Genomic DNA, 23,923 nt, shown 5'->3' with positions numbered 1-23,923 from the left:
AGTTCAGCACAGCGCTTCATCTGTTGTTTTACGATTATGTATAGGGATGTTAAAGATATATACGTAAATTTTTATTCAGACCATAGGGAAATTTCTCCAAAATAATTCTTGTATGGTCTATAAATTCTTAATTACGAATTAAGTTCCTTAGTAAAAAGCCCAACCAATTGATACTTCGCCACGGCCAGCTTGGAACCGGTGATTCAACAGCCTCAACCGGAGTGTTCATATAGAAAGGACGCCCACCAAATAGAAGTGCCTTGGGAACACGTCTATATTTCCAAAAATATTCTGGGCCAGCGACATTCCTCAGTCCCCGAACTTCGCATAGATCGATTGTATCCAAATCCCGAACCATAATCCCGACATATATCCATGTATCGTCGACAATATTCATAGAGTCTTTGGGGTCTGTATAGAGTTGTAACATAGCGTGTTATTATCCTCGCTTTGCGAGCAAGAGCAAGGGATGGTATTATTCACTTACGAGTGCAAAACATTTGTCTAACCTTCCCGAGTTTTAGGTCAGGTGATCCTGGTAGAAGATCACTAGCTGAGTCCAAAACCCTATAACCTCGAGGAACATTCCTGGTAATGCTTGTGATTTTGGTGACACTCAAGTCATCTTTTTTGGATTGATCGAAAAGATGAAATTCGTACTTTCCATCAGGATATATGCCTACAAAGTCCCGTCAATGATGAATAAGCAGTGGCCAGGTCTGGGAAATTTGATCTATAGTTATAAACTTACATGCCCATACTCCGGAGAGGGATTGGGGGTTAGAAGGGTCTGTTAATGAGTTATCGATAGCAGCGTAGGTGATCGTTCTTGATAAGAAGTCTAATCGGAACAAATTCTCCGATGGAATTGCATCTCCCTGGCTTCGTACATCTCGGGTAAAATTAGGTCTCATCGCCCTTTCATTAGATCGTATGCCCAGAGCTGGCCAATATTGTGCAATGTCGACGTAACTGAAGTTTGGTGTCTCCTCGGACCACCATTTCGATACTTTGTCGATGTATTTGCCAGGGGTTAAAGTAAAACATGGATCTTCTTTGATAGATATCTCAAAAATCTCTGTAGAAGTCTCCTTGACTTCAAGGTTATGCACCGAATAACTCCAAACCATATGTTGTGCCCCAAATGTCGGATGGGGGACCTTGGCTCTCTGTAAAACTAACAAATCTCCGTAGATAGGATTATCTCCCATCCAAACATGATTGAAGGAGAAAGCCCATTTGAGAGCCGGAGCAACTTTCATTCCAGGCATATAAACCAACTCCTGCTGTGTAGGAAATTTCAAGAACGTCTTGAATCCAAAGGTCATATACGGCTCGCGGCCTATAATAATCGGATGGTAAACCAAGGCATCGTATACTTGGTTCGAATACATGTCTTCGTCCCCAACGGCGTTGACAGTACCCAAGTACCTACAGCAAAGGGCTTCGTTCGTCGATGGAAGGTAGTTTGGTCTGGAGTAGAATCCATCGTTTGGTAATTCAGTCTCCACCAGTATGTATGGCCCCGGGTAGTGTCCAATCAATAAACAGTTCTGCCAATTTTCAAGGGCAGCTTTAATTCGGGAACTAACGAACGGATGGGACGATGTAGGGACGACCCGGCGATGCAAGAAGTCATCCCGATTTACTCTTCTGGCAGGAAATTCGCCAAGTATTGTGCCATTTTTATCAATGATGCAAGATCTTCCAGTCATCATGAGCCTCCTGAATTCACCAGGTGGTGATGCTGGTAGATCGTAAAGATGATCGGGACACCATGACCACCCTCCAGACTCAGATATTGATGTTTCTTGATGTAGAAGACTTGAGTGAGCGATGTGTTTAATCTTTTCGAATATTGCTTTCGTGATATTCGCCGGCGTCATTGAGTAACTGACTTCAATACCGGCCAATAGTCCCGCAATCATCATTTTATCGCGGGGCTGTGAGGTGCTCCGAGGTTTGAGAATGGCGAGGAGATTACTAACACTTTCAATTGGCGCACGAAGACGGCGGATAATATTAGACGCGATCCAATGAGCCCGCGAACAGCGTGTGGGGTCCTTAGCTAGAATATCATTGTCGAGGTCTTTGATGATGGGTTCGTTAGATCCTGGTTTCTTGTAGACGACTTTGATTCGTCTGGCCATGTTACATTCTACTGCTGTCCACCCACGAGTAAACCATGGAGAAAATATCAACGCTAGCGCTGGACTTCCATCCTCAGCCCAGTCGAAATCCGCTAGATATTTGTCGTGTACTATTGTGCATTTCGAGTTAAAATAGTTGTTATGCATATTATTGATCGCTTCCTTTCTTAGTACTGGGTCTGATGGAATAGATATCGAATCCCACCAAATTGCATTGCAGCCCGCAAGCCTGACTAATTTCGCGAAGTGTTCGAAAAGGCACCGATTTATGTAACCGGGTGGCTCTATTCCGACCCCAGTTCCGTCCGACCATACATGAGAAATGGTAGCGTATTCGGCGTGTCGACCTAGAACTTCTAAAGGTTCGTTGATGGACCAGGCAGTTCCGCCGTCATTTGCCATCGATATTTTGAGCAGTTCCGGATCAAAGAACAACCTATTCTCTCGGCAATGACCTACTACGCCCCCCTCGCATACATGGAGTTGCCGAATATATGTGGCATCGACGGTATTAAACCCGCAGAACCCAGCCGTGCAGGATTCGTGGCTCTTGTGTCGAAACTTTGGATATCGTGCAGCAAGGCTCATGATCGCAGGCAAGTCATGCTCGCCTCTATCACTAATCAAAGAAACGTTCCAGAGTCGATTCAGGCAGATACCACGCTCGCGTGCTTTATTCGTCGACTCTATCAAAGCGGGAGCAACTACACCATGTGGTATCATAGTGTTTCCCCACTCAAGATATCCAAACATCCTATTTCCCGAGTGGATTTGAAAACTAACTCCCCAATAGATAATCTCACATATGGGATACATATTTATCGGTATCTTCTCGCCACTGAGGTTGATATATTTCGCCGTTACGTTGGTATATCTCACCAACTTTATTCCTTCTAAGAACCAGTTCATAGCTAGGACTGCGCATGAAAGATGAACATATGGACGTGTAAGCCTTTCGGCGTATGGTGCCTGAATTTGGCACGAACATACTTCGATTATCCATTCTCGGAACGCCGGCCAGTCGCATGGAGGGAGTATATCGTCAAGTTGCTTGTGGTGCTCCTGGCATATTGGGCTTTGGCAATGATATATTCTCGACGCTTTGCAAATGCTGGCGATATGATTAAGCATGGGCCAGTTTTGATCGATTTCTGCTTGGATATCTAAAAAAACTTTTCGAAGCCACGTGTATTCCCGTTCAACTAGGTTGGAGCATCCAAACTCGGTGGAGTTTGTGTTATTTCCTTCTTGTGGCGAAAGCAGGAGCGATTCATTAAGGTCGACAGCTGCAGGGCTCAATACTTTTCTATCCGGAATTTCTTGGTCATCTTTTTGAAAATCGTTATAGATTAGAGACATTAGCTTCCGTGAAAATGAATCTCGGTCCTGCAATGTCGAATCCATATCGTTATTTGGATAGACGAATCCGGAGTATATGTCATTGTTGTGGCTCGATTCTATCTCAACTTGATGTATCAATCCGGTTCTTGAATCAATTTCGTACGGCATTTTGGAACTGTAGTTAACACCTGAACTTGGAGATATGGGTTTTATTAGTACATATTAGTTTGAAAAAGGTTTAGGGGCTCTTGATTGTACAGTACTAGTGATTCTTAAAGGTGGGGTGCATTAGTCAATTCCATCAAAATTGAACTCGAATTTATGAAATCGAAAAACGAGGACTCTTGTGGACACCAATGATTTCGATATTAAGGGAAAGATCCAACGAGAGTAATAGGGAAATTGCTTCAATGGTTGATAAATCCATAAATTGCCATTCTCAATGTGGCGTATTTAGCTCCTAGGCCTTGGAATTTTAGGAATAGATATATATGACCTCAATCAAGACCATGGTGCGGGGTTGGGAAACATCCAACGTCGAACACTGATACTATAATCGAATCAAACAGGCCTTCGCGGGCGTCGCGAGATACAGCCGTATGTGTTCGCCAGATGAAAGACAAGGGTCGGCATATTTAACAGTCATTCAAGAAACTGGCACTACATTGCCAATTGTAGAACCAGTATCATCCGGTCCATTCCATAGTTACTGAGAAGCATGATTTACCGGATCCTGCGACTGGAGCCGATGCTGAGTTGTGAAAGGATGGAGCATTTTTGAAACTTGAAGGCCAACGTAACAAAATCGATGGCGGGCTCTAAGCTGAATTAGACTTCCTCATCTCAACCAATCGACAATGTGGACTTCAGTTGTCCGCGGAATCGAGGGTCGGGGTGTTCGGTATTCGGCTCGACCTTGGCCAGGCCCCCTAGCCTCGAATCGCAACACGCTGACTAAAAAGGACCCATCAGAGTGGTGAAGGTCCCATTTTCAACAGCTGCACTAGATAGCGACCCCTCATGAATGCCAATTTCCAAATTTCGTGGTATCCCGACAAGTTTCACTTTGAGGTGGTCTTATCACATGACAAAGACGTGAAACTTGAGCTCATGACGTAGAGTCCAAGGCGAGCCCAGGCAGTACTAAAGCCGGACTTAAGACAAATGACTGATATTCAGTGCAAGTGAGAGAAATAACTCGCTCTGCAGGTGTCGTCGGGATATCCAATTGGCGGAGGTAATGATAGCTACCGAAGCATGTTCCAGACTACAGGCACAGTAGTGTGTGGCTTACGCCAGCCTCTTGCGACAGAAACTGGTACCTTGAGGTAGCGTCAAAGTACTAAAGGGTAGAAGTACCGGCTGTTCGTCATGCCACCAACTTCGGTCTACGTCAAACTTGCAGGGAAGAAGCTGCATCAACGAACAAGGGTAGCAGACCTGAGATATGTGCACATTGCGTCGACATGGACAGGCTGAAGCGGGACATATCGATAGAAGTATAGCCCAACAATTCAACAGCGGATCTAGACAATAGATTCGGGTTTTATTTCCCCACCTCCCACCCAATTGCTGCTGCAGTAGGATGAAAGTACCAACCAAAGCATGCAGCCATTCTGTCGTCTGTCCATACACAATTCTTTAGTACGGTGTACTAAGATTGCGTAGCACATGAAGGAAGGAAGAAAGTTCGGGCATACCAGATCGGAAAAGACGATCGAGGTACAGAAAAGTATGAACAGGGTTGTGGGACCGAAATCCTTGGACGCCGGAAGCCATGACCAACCAAGATCTTGATTTAACGAGCCTGAACACAGTTCACAGACGTCTGCCTGGTTCATTGTGGTTGTATATCAAGCCCACCGTCGGCACTTCTGTATGTATGTACGCGCGCACAGGAATTGAGTTTTTTTTATTAAGCCTTTGCATCTCTGCATCCGTTATCTGCCCACTTATTTAGACGGCGTACATCGAGTAGGTGTCGTGCGGGGGCCAAGTTGCGTGGATTTCTATTTGGTGGACCGGCATGGTGGAGGGTTAGTGTGAGCCTACATTCCTGAATCGAACGAGTTAGTCCGTCGACCATCGGAAGAGCAAGGTGTTACTGTGGCCTTTCCTTAATTTGAAGTTCGCTATTGAGGCCCTGGAAGATATCAATTTGGGATCAAATCAATTCTCCGGGGATATGTGTGGAAGTTGTGGTGGTGTTTTTATTTGATGCCCAGTCCCCCCGCCTATCTGTCTTCAAATTGGTGTTTCTCAGTTGGTTGGTTCCGTCACAATTAAAATTAGAGAGGCATCCTCAGCCCACAATAATCACAGCTAGCAAAAGCAACATCACAAGCTCAAAGAGCAGAAACAAAGAAGAATCCACGACCATACTCATATCTTATATCCCAGACTAGAACAAAGAGTAAGGACTTCCTCTTTGACATCAATCTATATCACCAGTCCATTATCAGTCCATAACCGCAATTAACTGTTCCGACGTGTTACGGCAGAAAAGACCACAGAAGCACTAATTAATTTCCCGTTCAACCTCTCAACCCAATTCGGGGTTGAGCCTAACGGCAATATGGCAACCCCAGCTCCAGTGCCAGTTCCTCCTCCAGAAACTCCAGCTACTCCTCCTGACACTCCTTCAAGAGCACAAGAAGTCAAAATGTCGGGAGAAGTTATTCAGGAAGCTATCAAGAACGAGGCCATCGATGGTGGGGCTCCAGCGTTCAAGTTTGATCCCAATGCAACACCGGCCGAAAAGGCAGCTGAGGTTCGCAAGGTATGCTAACTATCTTTCTTTTCCTTTTTTTTTTTTTTTTTCTCTATCGAAAAATTGGGACACGTTGTGGCTAATGAACCCCATAGGCAATTCCGGAGGGCCTCAAGCTTCAACCGAGTACAAAAGCTGCTGCTATCATCGATCCCGTACGTATTCTTATCATTAGTAACCCACTGCCGCATCGTGCCTTCCGAACGGACGTCATAGCTCACAGAAACCTAGGACGCATCAACACCTAAATCCGACAAACCAGCGGCCGGCCCACAGTCACAAGAAAAGGGCGAGAAGCCAGCCGACGGTTATGTAAATGGACACCCAAAGGCCGGTGACGGCGAATGGAGCCGAACAGGATGGGCTCCAAGATTTGGAGCCGTAGTCGATGAGAGCGCTAATTTTGGTCTCCCTCTCGACGAGCTTGATATTGACAAAACAACTTGGCTTGAAAAGAGACTCGAGGATAAGTTTTTCGGAGGTAGGTTGACGTCTATTCAGTCAATTGATGTAGAGAGCGCTAATAATCATTTTTGTTCGCCGTTTCAGATTGGTATCATAATGCGGGAATCATCATTGGCGCTTGTGTCATGAGCTGGATCGTTGCTTTATTCGGTGGCGGTATCGCCTGGGTTATCATCGTTTGTGCAATTTGCATGACATACTATAGGACTTCTATCAAACGCCTTCGCCGAAATATTCGTGATGATCTCATTAGAGAGACTGCACTTCAAAGACTCTCTACCGACGCAGAGAGTCTCGAGTGGATCAACAACTTCATCCTCAAGTTCTGGCCAATTTACCAACCTGTCTTAGCTGCTACCGTTGTCAATACTGTCGATCAAATCCTCTCTACTGCCACTCCCGCATTCTTAGACAGCCTTCGATTGGAAACTTTCACCATGGGAACCAAACCTCCAAGGCTGGAGCATGTTCGATCGTACCCCAAAACCGAAGATGACATTGTCGAGATGGATTGGAAATTCAGCTTCAACCCGAATGACACTTCTGATATGACTTCGATGCAGCTTAAGAGCAGAATTAACCCCAAGATTGTTCTTGAGATTCGTGTTGGAAAGGGTATTGCCAGCAAGGGTCTCCCCGTGATCGTCGAGGATTTCGCCTGCTCTGGAGAAATGAAGGTTAAGATCAAGCTTCAAATTAACTTCCCTCACATCGAGAAGGTCGATGTCTGCTTTTTGCAGCCTCCAAGACTCGATTTTGTCTGCAAGCCCCTTGGTGGTGATCTCCTTGGTTTGGATATTGGTCTCATGCCCGGTTTAAAGACCTTCATTTTAGATATGGTTCACGCCAATCTCAAACCCATGTTCTATGCTCCTCATGTCTTCACTCTCAATATCGCACAGATGCTTGCCGGAGCTGCCGTCGACACAGCTATTGGTATCCTCGCCGTTACGATCCATAACGCTCAAGGTTTGAAGAATCCAGATAAATTTTCAGGTACCCCAGACCCATATGTTGCTCTTTGCTTCAACGGCAGAGATGTTCTCGCGAAGACCCATACCAAGAGAGAAAACGCAAACCCAAGGTGGAATGAAACCATTTATCTCATCATTACCTCGTTTAACGATGCTCTTTGGCTACAAGTTTTTGACTATAACGACATTCGCAAGGACAAAGAACTTGGCGTTGCCTCATTCACACTTAAGAGCCTTGAAGATGGTCAACCGGAGCAGGAAAATGTCCAACTTCCGGTCATTGCTAATGGAAAGAACAGAGGCCTCATCACCTGTGACTTCCGCTTCTTCCCAGTGCTCGAAGGTGCAAAGAATGCTGATGGCACTACTGAACTCGTACCTGAAATGAATACTGGCATCTTAAGATACACCATCCATAGAGCCAAGGAGCTGGATCACACCAAGAGTATGATCGGTCAGCTTTCTCCATACGCTACTTTTGTTATCAACGGCAAGAAGATCAAGCAAACAAAGGTTGTCAAGCGAAGCAACGACCCGATCTGGGAAGAGCATACCGAAATTATTGTTAAAGACAGGGCACACTGCAAAGTTGGTCTGATGATCAAGGATTCCCGAGACTTAGCAGAAGATCCAACAATTGGTTTCTATCAACTCAAACTGAACGACATGCTCGACGCAACCGCTAAAGGACAGGACTGGTTCCCACTTTCCGGTGTCAAGACTGGCAAGGTCCAAATCAGGGCACAGTGGAGACCGGTTGCACTGAAGGGAGACCTTGGTGCTGACGGTGGTTACATCAAGCCGATTGGTGTTCTCCGTATCCATTTGGTTCGCGCGAAGGACCTTCGTAACGTCGAAAAACTTGGAAAATCAGATCCATATGTTCGAATCCTCCTATCTGGCATTGAGAAGGCTAAGTCCGTTACATTCGAGGAAGATCTCAACCCACAATGGGATGAAATTCTTTATGTTCCTGTCCACAGTAACCGTGAAAAAGTTACTCTTGAAGTCCTGGATTACGAAAAGCTCGGGAAGGATAGGCCACTTGGTCAATACGATTTCGATGTTGGCCCATACATCAAGGAAAGTGAGGAAGTTGAGGGCGAGTTTTTAGCACATACAGAAAGAAAAGAGCAAGCCGTCCCCCTTATTTTGGACCGATCAAGGCAACAGAAGGGAACTCTTTTCTTTAATGTATCCTTTTACCCAACTATGAACGTCGCTGAACCTGAACCCGAGAAGAAGGAAGAGTCACCTGCTGAAGAAGCCGACCCAGACCTCGAAGTCAAGGCCGCAACTCCCACAACCCCAGCAGTTGCTGGGTCTGAAGTTGATATGTTGGAGGCTGCTGAGAAAGAAGTCGAGGGCGCTGCGCCGCAGAAGAAGAAATCAGAGGCTATCAAGCTAACACCAGACGAGCTGCTCTCTAAGAGTATGTCAATCTCCGAACCCTTTTGTTAGAGATACTAACTGTTTATAGACTCCGGTCTACTTGTTTTCAGAATTCACGATGTGGATCTTACAGAGCGCGACTGTTACCTTCAGCTTAGGATGGACGACTTCCTTTTCCCAGCTTTTGTATCCTCGAAGATCCGGACGAAGAAGGGTAAAGTAGATGAGATTGGCGACGCTTTTGTCCGAGAACTCGAATTCTCCAAGGTTACCCTCAGACTCGTAGAGCACCACAAAGATAAAGGTGACGGCAAGGAAGATATCATCGCAGAACTTAAGGGAGACACTTTTAGAATCCTCAAACAGTGTCTATCTAAACCCACTACCCTAACATTGAGGGGCAAAGATGGCGTCAGCAAGGTCAATGTAACTCTCAACTACATCCCTGTTCTCATGGAGCTCGACGAGAGAGAAAGTATTACAAATATGGGAACTCTCCGCGTCGACGTTTTGGATGGATCAGATCTTCCGGCAGCTGACAGCAACGGAAAGAGCGATCCATATGTCATATTTGAGCTCAATGGAGACAAGGTGTTCAAAACTGAAGTCCAGAAGAAAACTCTTCATCCCGCGTGGAACGAGTTCTTCCAGGTTCAGATCCCGTCCAAAGTTGCTGCCGAATTCAAATGCAAGGTTTACGATTGGGATCTTGCTGGTGAGGTACGTTTACATAGTAGTTTTACCTTTACCTATAGGACTTTAAGCTAACTCTGCCTAGGATGACTTCCTTGGGGCTGCTAATATTGACTTAACAAAGGTCCAGCCATTCACCAAGAGCATTGCCACTGTTCCTCTAGACGGGAAGTCGGGGTCCATCCGCCTCGGCTTCGTTTTCACACCCGACTACGTCGTTCGCCAAAGACATACTACTGCAACATTCAGCGGCACCTTCGCGGTCCCTGGTAAGATTGTTACGAACGTCGCTGGGGCACCAATTAAAGGTATTACGAAAGTTGGCGGCGGTGTCATTAAGGGAGCTTCCTTTGTTGGCAAGAATGTCTTCGGCCGTGGCAAAAAAGACAAGGAGGAAAAAGAGGAAGATTCTAGCAGCTTTTCTCATAGTATTTCTGTCAACGAACCATCCGTGGACGACGGCCGCAGCAGCGGTAGCGTCTCGCCCCCGAGAATGGGAGCCCCAAACAGAGACTCTATGGGCAAGGACTCTATGAATAGGGACTCTGTGAATCTCAACCCATATGGTAGCCACAGAAGTCAGAAGAGCATCAGCGGTGCCAGCATTCTTCCTGATACAGGCCTCGCACATATCACTCTTGTCAGAGCCACTGGATACAAAGACGGCCAGAAGCTGCGAGTCCATGTTATCCCGCAAGGCAAGGATAAGCATATCCTGAAAAGTTCAACCGAAAAGTTCCATGGCAATTCTATCGAATGGCATAACGATGAAAAGGTACAATATACCTGTACTCCAGATACTACCTTTAAAGTCGAAGTCTGGTACGACTCGCGAATTCCCGGAAAGGACGAGAAACTTGGTGAAGGTTTGTTAATTCTGAATGAGAATTCGTCACCCTCAGAGACTGTCATTCCGGTTGGTGCTGGGAATATTACGTTCAAGACGAGTTTCAAATCATCAGACGAGGATCGACCGGGTTCGAGGCATTCATCGCATCGCAAAAGTTTCTTTGGGCGAAGCAGAAACAACAGTCCACCATAGAATGGTGGGCCATTGAGGAACTTTAGCTTCAATAGCCTTCTTCCGCGATCGTCGATAGAGGTCAATGAGACGAAAAGAGAGGTCAACGATGGGAAGAGGAAGGCCAGCCACAAGTCGGTTGATTAATTGGTTATTTTTTATTTTTTTTTTGAAGATTGGGGGGAAAATCTGGGGTCGCTGGGGTTTGGATTTGGATACACTTTTTTTCCTACTTTACTAACTATCCTTATTGCTGTTTTCTTCATTGCCTTTGGAATACCCGGTTGCATTTCTCGTTCCCCTCTTACTCAGTACATACTTTTCCCTTCCTTCCTTCCTTTCCTTCCTTTCCTTCCGTCCTTCTTTCTTTTTCTTTTTCGCAAAAGCTAGCTCAAAACTGTTGAGCGCCTTGTTTGTTCTCTTTCTTGTCTCATCATTCTCGCATGCAGCCTCGTAGCCATTGTGTCTTGGAATGAACTCGAATTTGTGGGCCGTGTTTTCTAGTTTTTCGTTCTATCAGGTTTTTTACCATTGTACTTCATCAACTTCTTTCATAGCATACACGAATTATTAGAATGGTATCATTCTCTTCTTTTATTCGCTCTAGCCACTAGAGGATATACTCCGCACTTGTGCGTCATCACATTCAGGCCCTGTCAGGCGTCAAGTGGGTCCTCAGTTGCTCGAGTGCAACCTCCCTAGGCGAAAACATCTTCGGGCCCGCCTTGATGTGATTAGTCATTATGGTTGCACAAATCTTTAGCTTGTGAACCGAGTTGAAGGAATCTTGATAAGATAGCCTAGGCTAGATCCGGTTTATTTAATATGTGACAAGTTCATTTTGATATCACGATACCTAATCCTTGTCTGATAATACCAGATAAAATAACTGGCTGGAGCTAGTCTCCGGTTTGATTCGAATCCTTGACTAGTCCGTTAAGGCTTGAGAGCACTGACCTTTCTGGCCTCGTTTGAATTCAATATGCATCAACAAATATACCTCACGATCGAATCTAAGCGTGGGTATCACAAACTTTCAGGGCAGATGAGATGCAAAACTAGCGCCTGGCATGTATGACACAGCTCGGCCTTGATTGGTCTGTGTCACATTTAGAAGACTGAGACATCAGTTCACCGGCTCCAACGCCGAAGCATTACATTAAAGATTTTTTGGCTTGCAGATTTTGCAAATGATGCCTGTAATTATACTTATGCAAGTCGAGACGAGGTATGTTATGCCGTCCTTCCTTTCTTTTTACCCTCAATCTTATCTCGAAGAAGATAACTCGTGGCTGTATTGAAGCCATTCCTAAAGGGTCTGGAATATAACTCTATTCAGATGAACAGGTGCGAAGGCCAATGCGTGAATAGCTAAAATCCGTTAAATCTAAATGGCACACCTGGTCAGCACAGGGGGTTATTCTACCACACTAGCAACGCAGCAGTTCGCACACGGAGGACCGTTTGTTTCAGTGATAGGCATGTACGAGGCCGTTCAGCTCAAGGTCTGCATATTGAAGTTTTTACCTAATGATATAACTAAGTCGAATACTGAATCCCCTTTTGTTGCCCTTTCATTTCCGTTCCTTAAGTCCTTCTTTTCTTTTTCTTGTTCCTTAAACGAACAAAATTGACGGGCCGGGAACATCCATGTTGTTACAGAACCCAACGCCGTGTGCACGGTGAATTTAATAGCTTCAGACGTCTACGCTAGTATACTACGTACGTATGTACGTGCATGCAGATAAACAAAAAAATGATGACAGCTGCAGTTTGTTTCGAATGTTTCATACATGCCCGCCTTCTTTCCTGGGTTGGAAGCATTCTGCGATGTACATAACGGACAGTGGATCAGCCTCGATCCGTTACCCGGGGATCGACACTAAAGATTACATTGCCCTTATCAAAATTTTAACTTTTTGTTTAGATCTAATGCACCTCAATGTTTTGTATGTAAATATCGTGTGATATCTATCCCGCCCCCTACCAATTAATCCCGTGATGTTTAGATAGACATCTGGCCATCTGCATGCTTTGGATCCATGGAAATCTGCATCTCGGGTTGAACTGCCTTCAATTAATGGAATATTCTCGTATTCCTTTCCTTCCCCTCTCTTCAGCTAGCTTCTTGATCTCGATCTCGAGTGGGATCCACTTATGTTCTTTTATTTCAATCTATCCCGTTGGGAATACGACAAGGTTATGGGTACTGACGGTATTAGACAACAGAAATAACAACGGAAATGCGCTCACCGACACAAATTTTTTCGTCGAACGGCTCGGCTCCAATACTCTATTCCGTCTATCCAGGATTGTTCAAGAATCAAAAAAAAATGATATCTCCAACGGTTTCTGTTCTTCAATGCAGATCTTTCCCCGGGAGGGTGCCTAGTGCCAAGTGTGAACAAACAGTTGTTTTAAGAAAAACCCTTTTTTTTGGGGTATACCGGGCCGGGGAACTCGAATGTTTGGGAGGACCTTCTAGGAATGTCCCCGAATACAGGGAGATGTTACGAGATAGATATACGCCGTGCAGGAACTGGGTTCATAAGCTTAAGGCATAAAAGATAAACGACAGATCGACTTCCGCCGCTAATGCCTTGAAGGTTTGGAACTGGGATCCGGGAAGTTTAAGATCGATCGGATTAAGGTATTATGTCGCTAGAGCGATGGCTGTTATATAAGGCTGGGTAAAGTCCTGGTGGCGTATTAAAAAAGTGGGGTTTGTTAGTGGAGTTCGAGGTCCGAGACCTGTGATAGTGTTCACTCGGTCAGGCGAAGGGACATCTATGCGGTTCACATAGATATTTATCTCGTGTTATTTGTCTCTGATCACTTCCAGGGGAGATTTAAGAATCTACTGTTATGGTTGTATTATTGTGTGCGGAAGCATGTAAGCTCAGTGTTTTCTGCCAGCAAGCCGGCCGGTGTAGTCTTGTATATATGAGATTGCGTGAAAGAGACTAGAATTTCATTATAGACAACTTAGTATAACTTACGAAAGCTCCTCTATTCTGGCAGCAGATTAACAGCATCATATCTAATAGTTAATATGGCTGTTTACTTCTCAATCATGGCTCAATAGAACTCTCACACGGTATCGGTCTAGATTGAGATGCAAGGCGAGATATGATGAGACTTCTACCAGAATCAAACCACCATACATGGTACTAAATACGTATATACGTATAATTAATTTAAGCCTCAAGCCGAGACTAGGTCTCAAGGTTAGTGAAGCTTACTTAACAATTCTATACACTAATTACGTAGGCCTTGCAACATTATTCTCTGACTAGATCGATAAAGGTGTGATAATGGAAGAGCTTAGTGATAAACCCCAGTAGCTTTCCAGACGCTTTCGCGAATTCGGTAAACCCGCCAAGCCAATGGCCATATTCTATCTGTTGTGCTATATATCGAATAAAATAATAGCCATAAACTTGAGAAGAAGAAGAAAAAACCTCGACGCGCATACCCAAGAATCATATATTTCGATAAACTCAGCCAGGGTCTATGATGCGACTAGCTATATTAATTGAGTCTTCTCCTCCTAACTGGTCAATATATGAGCCTATATTACTACAGTTTAAAACTTTTGACGTTTGGCTTAACTTGTCCGAGCGGGGACTATATATACTAGCTATTGGCTATTAATGCAGTTCCAGTATTTGTCGCCATCGATCCCTAATTTCCCAATATATATACATATTTTACATAGTTGCCTAGGCGTAGCCAATGTATACTCGCCTTAGTGTGAACGTTTCATCGATTAGATTTTGTAGATTTGCGTTAACATATATTCGCTATTGCATTATGTTCGCTGCCTTGGCTTTGGCTGAGCAGTTCGTGTTGCTCGTGTTGGGTGCGTCAAAAACAATAACGTTGTAACAACAACCTTCTTTCACTATCACCATCATGATACATCCATTTCCATCTCATCCAATTGTATTTAACAAAACCACGACCCGTTAGCCGTCTATGAACTTGGGACGGAAATCTGGAGAAAGAAGGGTCCAATGAAGGTTAAAAGAACGAATTATAACCAAGTAATTGGAGGGTTTTTAGCGAACCAACCAAACCCCTCACCACAGAATCCTCGTTTCGATTCGAGCCGGCCGGTGCGGGAATCGAATCGAATCTCCCTTTCATGCAAGATAAGTAATTATGGGTCCCGTGGTGCATGAACGCCTCCCTGGCTGGCTTATCTTCCCGCGTCAGGCTGTGTCTTATAGATCTTAGCTCCGAGATATTGGTCTATCTGGCGACCATCTTTAATTCTTTTAGACATTCAGGGACCATATCGGGATACAATAGTTAGAGCAAGTAATACAACATGTTTCTTCGACTCCAATACAGTAAATTATTAGTGCTTGTAAACGCTGACAAGTGTACAATATACAAAAGGTCGAGAAAGTCGTTTGCTCGTATAAATTGTGTGACATTTATAGGTAGACCGTTACGTAGTCTACGTGGATTTAACTTCTGGCAAATTTCAACCATCTGCGTAGCTATATATATATAGCTGACAGAAAGTGAAGATGTTTTAATATTTATCAAGTATGTATATTGGTCTTGTAAGAGGATATCCCAATGCATTGATTAAATGAGGGTTAACGTTGTCCGAAGAGCCTTCTTTTATAGTTAAATTCGCGAAAGGTCCATAGCCCACATCCTGCGTGATATAAGAGGAATGCAGTGCCATCCTTGCTTTCATTGCTCCGACATGAATTGGGTCTTCTCACCAGAATACTCCTTGCAGACATCTCTTTTCTAGGAAACCAACAGCGGCAACAGAATTCGAAGTGATCTAAGCAACTTCGAAGACACCCGGAAGCTCTGAATTAGCTGATAAAAAAAAATATAAAAAAATAAAAAAATAAAAAGTAAGAATTTTAAGCTGATTCGATCTTCCTAGAAATCTGGGACTGGTCCGAGGATTATAAGCAAAAAAAACGACGTGATGTTATATGAAGCTAGGGCCCACTAATGCTACAGTGAGTTAGCTAGCAAGGGAACCTTTCAGCTGCGGCCCAAGATGCAATATTCAAAAAATCCTTCTAGCCTTGAGTCCGACCGGATAGCTAATTCGAACAATGTTCAAGACACTATGTTAGCATAGTTAGTCCCTGTAAGAAATGGCCAGAAGATCTCTATTTAATCCGGCGGACACTATTTCGTCAGAAGAGTACACGACAGCCCTAGCTTAAGAGCTGAACCTAAACCCTTTGCGGGCCCTAAACAGTTATGCGACCGGTGCATAATAAATTTCATAACCAGATATATATTTTTGATACCAAGATATCAATAACCTCTCCTCCTCTTCGACATCTGGAAATATGAGAAATGAGGTATAGTGATCATATTATAATGCGACGACTGCATTTTCGAACTCGTGAACATGTGCAAATCTTCTAGGTACCTCCAACTCGAATTTAAGCTCCGATCGGTTCGCTTGGACGTTTCATGGAATCCCATCCCGTCCCGCTGACTTAATATGCATAATAGACACTGCGAGACCCACCCCATTAGCCCTCGCACGGCAGAAAAAATGTGCAGGTGACAGTTGATTTATCGTATTCCACCTGGGAGCTCTGCGGATCCCCATGTTTCATCTGAGGATTGCACCATCGTCTTTGGTGTTTTCTGCCTCAGAGTTTCCTTGATCTGTCTTGAAGTACCGCTAATAAGTAATAATATAGGCAGACCAAGTATATTATAACGATAAAGTATAGTATCAGAATCGATAAGCATTCTGCCGTGTGTATGCTCAATGCATGTATATATTACAAAAGCCGAAAACATGTTAATGTGATAAGAGTATGCATATCTTGATACTTAAGCCATACTCGACCTTCTGCATAAACATCGAATTTGGCAGCCAGGAGAGTATTAACCGAGCACTAAACGACCAATCATACTAGCTGCATGTCAGATCTTGGCCTCCAGCCCTAGCTGCCCGCCGCCCAACTTTCGAGCACTTGCATACCTTTTATGCACACGGAAAGGGCTGCTACTAACACCCTTTCTGTCGCCTGTCCAGGCTTAAGGCTGGTTCAGATGCTTAATCAGTGGAGTCTGGCCAGGGAAAGTCAATATTAGAGACGACCCGTTGCTGTTTGTCGAGTTCGGTCAGGATTTCGAAGGAGACCATGACGGTCTAGTGCGCTACAACCCTCCGCTCCATGGCGAAAATGGGAAGAAGAAGGGTACATTCTTCAAAGATCTTCTTGCCCGAAGCACATGACGTGCACGATGCTACATCTTTTCCTTCCGTTGCAGTTGGTTTAAATACTTCGAACCCGCCCGCTTTCTTTCGCCACTGAATTATTTTTCGCTTCATGCACCCCCAATCATCCAACATCAAACGTAACAAAAGTTGAAAGTTTGCTGCGTAAAAATTGATAACTTTTTCGCGAAGGCGATTTGTCTTCTTCATTATTAATATTATTTTCATGACCGATCGGGAATTGTAGATAGAAGAGTTTTTAGACCATCTACAGAATTTTCCTTTTAGACTCATAGATTGAGGTCCCTTGAAGCTTTAAATTTTTTTATCCGAGGTTCCCGTAACTACACCATCTTCGGCTGACTAAGAAATCGCCCGCTCTGTTGCATTTCCCCAACGACAACGCCTTTTTTTATACACCACTGTACTGACTCACAGCTCTCGGCTTCCATGAGTTTATGATAATCGCTTTCTGTTGACGACTAGAAGGAAGTAGAAGGGAGCAGACGAGAGAAACGTACGATGCCGAAGATGCCGTCAGATGAATCTACCCCTCTAATAGTCCGCGAGGATGAGAGACCGAACCCAAAGTTGCCGTTTAAACAGTTGTCAGTCCTGGGTGAGTAGCTCTTCTCGCTATCATTTAGCCGCGGCATCTGCTTTACTAACCTCGAGTTTTCGAATAAAGTAATATGTCGTCTATCAGAGCCGATATGCTTGACGAGCATCCTATCATATCTTCCTCAGATGGTTCGTAGCTTCGGCGTTCCAGAGCCAGATGTCGGATTTTGGGTTGGTATGTCGTCGGGTTTTGTCTGTTATTGGCCTGCTATTAATTATCGAGAGGAGTATTTTCTAACAAAAGATTAACACTAATTTAAAAACAGGCCTCACAGCTTCCTCCTTTTCGGTAGCACAATGTATGACGGGAATTGCATGGGGCCGTCTCAGTGATCGTATAGGTCGAAAACCTGCTATTTTGTGCGGTATATTGGGCATGCTCTCGTCAGTTCTTGTATTCGGATTTTCGAATAGCATTGCAATGGCCATGATATCAAGATCTTGTATTGGATTTCTGAATGGCAACGTTGGTATTTTGCGAACCGTGGTTGCAGAATTAGTCCCTGAACGAGAACTTCAGCCTCAAGCTTTCAGTTTACTCCCCTTAACATGGAGCATAGGAAGTATAGCTGGTCCGATTATTGGTGGCTTCCTTAGTGAACCCGCCAAGAACTACCCGTCAATTTTCCCGCAAGGTAGTTTCTTCGACCGGCACCCGTTTGCCCTTCCGAATATCTTTACGGCGGCGATACTCTTCATGGCTCTCGTCTTCGGGACTCTATTTCTCGAGGAAACTCTTGTGGGCCATCGTCACCGTTATGACCCCGGTCGCGAAGTCGGCAAGAAAATCGAGGCTTTCTTATCCTCTATTTTTACTTGGTTTGTTTCTACTGAGCCGGCACGCAAACACTCGCCTATACCTGAAGACGAAGAAACAGCCCCATTGGCATCCCAGTCTAACAACTATTCTTCCACAACTAAATCCTCTTCCCCTGCAGCCCACCACACCCACCATCCGCACGCACCACTTCCATGGTCTCAAGTTCTAACGCGTCAATCGATTTACAACATTGTTCTTTATTTCCTAATCGCCATCCATGTCGTCTCTTATGATTCAATTCTTCCAGTTTTCTTCTCTACCAAGCCACCGAATGCCAAAGACCCCATTCGACTCCCCTTCCATATACCAGGAGGCTTCGGTTTATCAACTGCCCAGATCGGATTAATCTATTCCGTCAACGCTATAATCACCATGTTACTTCAATTCCTATTATACCCACCCATAGCCAGACACTACGGTAGTGTAAAACTCCTAGCGGTATCGGCGGCGGTTTATCCTTTTATATACTTCGTAACACCATACACTTTACCAATCACCTCCCAAAAATGGTTATATGCATCCTGGTCGGTTATTATTTTGTTGAAATCGATTACAGGAGTTTTTGCATTTACTAGTTCGACCATATTGATTACAAATACAGCGAGTTCGATAAGGGTTCTTGGAACTCTTAATGGGTTTGCTACTAGTACTGCGGCAATGGGGAGGGCTGCCGGGCCTAGTTCCTTTGGGTGGATGTTTAGTTTGGGACAGAGGAGTAGCGGGTGGACTACTATTCCCTGGGTGGGGTTGACGATTGTGGCGGTGATGATGTGGGTTTGGATCCCGAAGTTGGTGGAGGGAGATGGGGTTGATGAGGAGAGTAGTAGCGAGAGCAGTGAGAGTAGCGGTGATGAGGGAGAAGAGGAGAATGAAGCGGAGGTAATCGATGGGGAGAGGGTTAGGGGCATTGAATTCATAGAGCCGGAGAGGGAGGAAGGAAGGTTAGAAGAGGAGTTAGAGGGGGAGTGTAAGAAGGTTAAGGGGCGGAGGAGGCGGTTGAGTATGGGGAGTGTCGGGGAACAATGATAGGTATATTGAGATCGAGATTTGAGGGTTTTGAGTCGATCTTTTATTCTTCTCCTTATCCCTATCCCTATCCTCCTCCCTCTTCTTTCTTTCTTTCTTTCTCGAGATCCCCAAATAGCCTGGCCGTTTAGGTAAGATACAGATTGAGACAGGTTCCTTTTTTTGTGCACATGACGGTGTAGTTTTATCGTAGTGACGAATTTAGACTGCTAGTAGTTTCATAAGAATGAGGAATATGTATTATTGACAAGTACCTGAATACCCACCTAGGCGGTCACTAAGAATAGTAATAGTAATAATAACGCTATTTGTTCAGAGTAGAGTACATGTAGTCTCCGATAAGGAGACTTGCGTGAAAGTGTAAAGTCCCCAGGGCTGTGAGTACTAGCTCATTTCAGCAAAGTACCAAATACATAGAACCCAGCGACTTTCCTTGATATTAGGTAGAAGAAAAAGCAATGCCGTCCGTGCTGAAATAACCTAGTGTCTGTCGTTCGTTAAACGCCGTTCTGCGGAAAAGTCCAGCAAGTATAAAAAGAATTAAATCCCAGTTAAAAAAAAAATAAAACCCATCAAAGAAAAAGGAGAGAAACAAAGAAACCCATTAGTTGTAACCCAGTAATTAGACCATCGCTGAAAATGCCAGAAGGAAAGAATAGATAAAAAATAACCCAAAAAAAAAGGATAATAAGAGGAATACGCCCACCCGTTTAAGCAAAGAATATGAATGCAAAGAATAAGGGCATGTGGTCATCCAAAAACCCTCTTCCACAATCCGGTCAACAAACCTTCCTTTTTGACCGGCTCTGGTAGAACAGTATAATGGACTTTGATGATTAGAGTGGAACTCATGGCTCCCTTTTCCCATTCCTCTCGACTAGTCAACCTATGCTTCCTCCTTCTTTCACCGTTTTCATCAATTTCATAGTATTCATCAGCTTCGTCATCTTCGTCGTAGAATTCCTTTTTCATAGTAAAAAGTGTGGCTTCCAGACGATGCTTCCTTCTGAGATTTGCCATAAAATCACCGGTTTCTTCGCCTGGTGGGATATACTTTGGAGGAGGAGGTTGGACGAAAGTGATATGACCCCAGCTTGTCTCGAGACAATCCAGTAGAGCTTTCAAATAACCATCCACCGTAATTCCCGATTCATTGGTGATTGTGAAACCTTTATCCAAGGTACTCTGAAGACTGGAACGACGACCCGATGTGGCTGTTATAACCCGGATGCTCGACTCGATCTTTTTGAGTGGAGGGCGAGTAATGTAAAAGCCTCCCAGATTTTCAGCGTTCTTGGCAATAAAGTCTGCCAGTGACTTTCTAATAAATTGTTTTTGAAGGATACGAAGTGGTGGAGATGCTGGATTTGGTTCTGTGGTCCATTCGTCAATATTAATTAGTGTACGTTCGAAGAACGGACGGAATGGCTCAAAATAGCTGATTTCGTTGGTGTACGGTGCATCTTCTGCAGGGATTTGAGAGGCGAGATGCTTGCGGGCTGAGGTTGGAGGGGTAGGACTGCGCCAGGTGTCCCAGAGAAGCTCTGGATCGGTGTCTATGACATTTTTGAAGTGCTGGGAAACTTGACGAGCACGAAGGATATCTTCGAACGGAAGGTTTAAGAGGATTGGAGAAAGCAGTTCTGGGAGGTTGAGAACTGTAGAAGTCGCAGATATGCTCGAGCTCGAGGCCATGATATAATATTGATACCAGTTCGAGTTCTAGCTTTGTGTTGGATATAGTACTTGCAGGGATCCTGCCTATTATGATATCTCGAGGCAGTCGACACCAATTGATGTGGGAGGCTTTGAATGCTTGAAAAATATGCAAGAAGCTGTGGGAAGGATGGAGAAGATTGAAAAGAAAAATATTTTGAAATATTTAAATTCAACTCGAATGAATATAATTTTTTCTATGAGACGTATATTCGATTCGGGGTATAAGAATTTGTAGTCGGTTATAACGTTGACGGACGCCAACGGCTATGGCTGGCCAGGCGCTTTACGTCGGTATCGCGCTGATTAATATCAACCCAGCATAAGACCACAACGATAATGAAAATAATCGAATTTGGTTAGTACGTAGGTCAGTCTTTGGTATATAAGCTGGAAGAACTAGACTACATGAAAGAGATATGTGGTAGGAGAAAGGGAGTCCGAGAGGGAAGGCTCTATATATGCTTCGCCCGGGCGCACCAGTTTTCTTCCCTCCCCCTCCCTCCCCTCCTCCTTCTCCTCTCTCGAGCTCCCCAATTTTGAGAATCCTATGATATATTATGGTGTAGTGGTTGTTAGGTCACGTATCAAAAATTGCTGGTTGAATTCCAGGGCCTTGTCCACTTTTGCCAATAGTTAACAAAGCAGCCCCCCAAAATCTTATATTAACCCATGCTTAAACCACCAATTGGCAGATGCAGCTCCGTAATGATGATGCGGGGAAAGCATGCGTGCACATAGAAAATAGGCGTCTATGTGTTCATCCTTTTCCTGTCTCCACTCAACTTTTTCCTTGATTTCGGTTAGCTAATTTAGCCAAACAAGCAATAGGCATGGCGAAATGCTGGGCGTGGAGGGGCGAAAGATTAAGCTTAACCGTAGCGACGGCATTTCGAGTTTGCCAGCGGGCAGGCCTTGAAATTTGATATCAAGTGCCCCCTGAACATAAGTACACCATGCATTGCATGTTGAAAATGGTGGTCAGGGTTTAAGATGATTGATTGAGACGATATGCTTGGTCAGAATGCTTGGGGGTTCTTGTCGTGTATGTTCGTTTTTGGTCAACATGGGCTGATATATTATTGAACAAACGAACGAACGGAGACGAGCGAGAACTCGGGTCTTTCTCCTCCCTTAAGATGAGAGCTCTTTCGTGCTCTATTTCTCGGTCCGTGATCGGACAAGCTGCCGTGCCGCCCTAGCTTTAGGCATCTAACTCGTTCGATCGGCCTGTTCGATCGGCCTGTTCGCTCGAAAGTTTCTTTTGCCCAGCCGGAGGATGTAAACCCGTAGCCGGCCTGGAAAGATGTTCGGACCGTGAGATGCTGAGAAAGACCAAGAGCTCGACCGAGATACCTTTCGACCGTCGTGTTCATTTCAGGATTGTATGTTCCGGATACCCGTCCTTGGCGGCCTGCGACTTGAGACCTTCAATCGCGCAAATGAATATATGTGAAAGGTTTCTTCGACACGGAGTAATTTTAAGTCGGGTTAATCAATTTGATTGGATCATGCATACCTCTCTCTTTCTCTCTCTAGGAGTCGCTCTTGGCTAAATATTCGCGAATGTGGTGATGATGTGGAGGATTCTAACTGATTCGGACTCGCAAGTACGATAATTACATTAATGGTCATGAAGCATGTCGAAGTTGGCGATGCATGCATATAGCTGCATGAAAGAGGACGACGAATCTCAACCACTGCCAAGATCTTACAAAACTTCACGGGACCTCTGAGAAACCATAGCTTGGAGGCTCCAATCTCCACTTTTCCTCTATCACGATATCAAAATCAAAGGCATCTCTAGCAATTGACAATCAAATCATGGCCATATACTCATGCAATTATATCCGTCGATGGAATAAAAATGGACTTGACATACGCAAGCAACCTGTTAGACCTCCGCCTTGGCATGTACAGATATCAGGTTCCCAAAACCCGAATACTCGGATATCTTTTTTAGAAAACTCTTTCTCTCGAACTCAAGAAGCTTTAGCCTAGAAGTTGTGATTTTTTGGGAAAAAGAGAGCTAATTTTCGGATGGGACAACCTGTCGCATGAATTCTCCGATATCAAGGGTCCTAATTTCTAATATCTAACACCAAAACCAGGCGATTCCGCTCCAGAAACGGTTTAACAAGAAAGCTTGTTTTTCTAAAATGGCCCAAATTATCATGAAATCTTCTCCAAGTTCTGTAACAGATGCAAACCGCATGTCTTAATACGTACTCTTCCTCCGCAAAAAAGTGAAGATGATTCGTATGCTCTCTTTCAAGCTATTCCCTATTGATGCCCAAACATAGGGCTTCAGGATTATCTGTTCCTTTTGGCAATACTATCCTTTTGGGAATTTCTGGTTGAAGCTCGGATAGAAAGTTCCCAAATGCGTCGCTAAGAAATGCATATAAGGGAAGTCAGGGCCTACTCCTTCCTCATTCCCTTCCCTCTCTATAGCATTCGAAAACATCAACCATCACCTTTTCTTTCCATTCTCAAGCCGCTGGTCGGATCTATCATAGCTGTTCTGGTAACGCTTGGTATTTCCCCCCTTTAACGACAATTAAAAAAACGATAACGATATATCTTTTTCCATTTTCTTCAATTTCAATTTTATTTTGTTTTCTTTATTCGACTTTAGACTAGACCTTTAGTAATATTTTAAAAATCGAAAAGACCTTATCTTCTTTCCGGTTTTGATCCTTTGAAAG

General features: G+C 44.4%; 4 protein-coding genes across 4 annotated transcripts; 2 read left to right on the top strand and 2 right to left on the bottom strand.

The window, feature by feature from the left end:
- Nucleotides 1-127: 127 nt before the first annotated feature.
- AOL_s00080g119 (uncharacterized protein) lies at nt 128-3,659 on the bottom strand (the record flags this gene model as incomplete). The annotated part of the gene is made up of 3 exons (XM_011124494.1): nt 128-411; nt 488-679; nt 752-3,659. The coding sequence occupies 3 exons, from the start codon at nt 3,657-3,659 to the stop codon at nt 128-130; spliced, it is 3,384 nt and encodes a 1,127-aa protein (XP_011122796.1).
- Nucleotides 3,660-6,066: 2,407 nt separating this feature from the next.
- On the top strand, nt 6,067-10,827 carry AOL_s00080g118 (uncharacterized protein; the record flags this gene model as incomplete). The annotated part of the gene is made up of 6 exons (XM_011124493.1): nt 6,067-6,270; nt 6,357-6,416; nt 6,493-6,742; nt 6,811-9,132; nt 9,181-9,812; nt 9,871-10,827. The coding sequence occupies 6 exons, from the start codon at nt 6,067-6,069 to the stop codon at nt 10,825-10,827; spliced, it is 4,425 nt and encodes a 1,474-aa protein (XP_011122795.1).
- A 6,727-nt stretch (nt 10,828-17,554) lies between these two features.
- Nucleotides 17,555-19,499, top strand: AOL_s00080g117 (uncharacterized protein; the record flags this gene model as incomplete). Its single annotated transcript, XM_011124492.1, has 3 exons — nt 17,555-17,651; nt 17,721-17,828; nt 17,920-19,499. The coding sequence occupies 3 exons, from the start codon at nt 17,555-17,557 to the stop codon at nt 19,497-19,499; spliced, it is 1,785 nt and encodes a 594-aa protein (XP_011122794.1).
- A 750-nt stretch (nt 19,500-20,249) lies between these two features.
- AOL_s00080g116 (uncharacterized protein) lies at nt 20,250-21,194 on the bottom strand (the record flags this gene model as incomplete). Its single annotated transcript, XM_011124491.1, has 1 exon — nt 20,250-21,194. The coding sequence occupies one exon, from the start codon at nt 21,192-21,194 to the stop codon at nt 20,250-20,252; it is 945 nt and encodes a 314-aa protein (XP_011122793.1).
- Between the last annotated feature and the right edge of the window lie 2,729 nt (nt 21,195-23,923).

This window comes from Orbilia oligospora (assembly GCF_000225545.1).
Source record: "Orbilia oligospora ATCC 24927 unplaced genomic scaffold scaffold00080, whole genome shotgun sequence".
NCBI lineage: Eukaryota > Fungi > Ascomycota > Orbiliomycetes > Orbiliales > Orbiliaceae > Orbilia > Orbilia oligospora.
The sequence above is the reverse complement of the archived record's forward strand: the minus strand, read 5'-3'. Positions and strand labels throughout refer to the sequence as shown.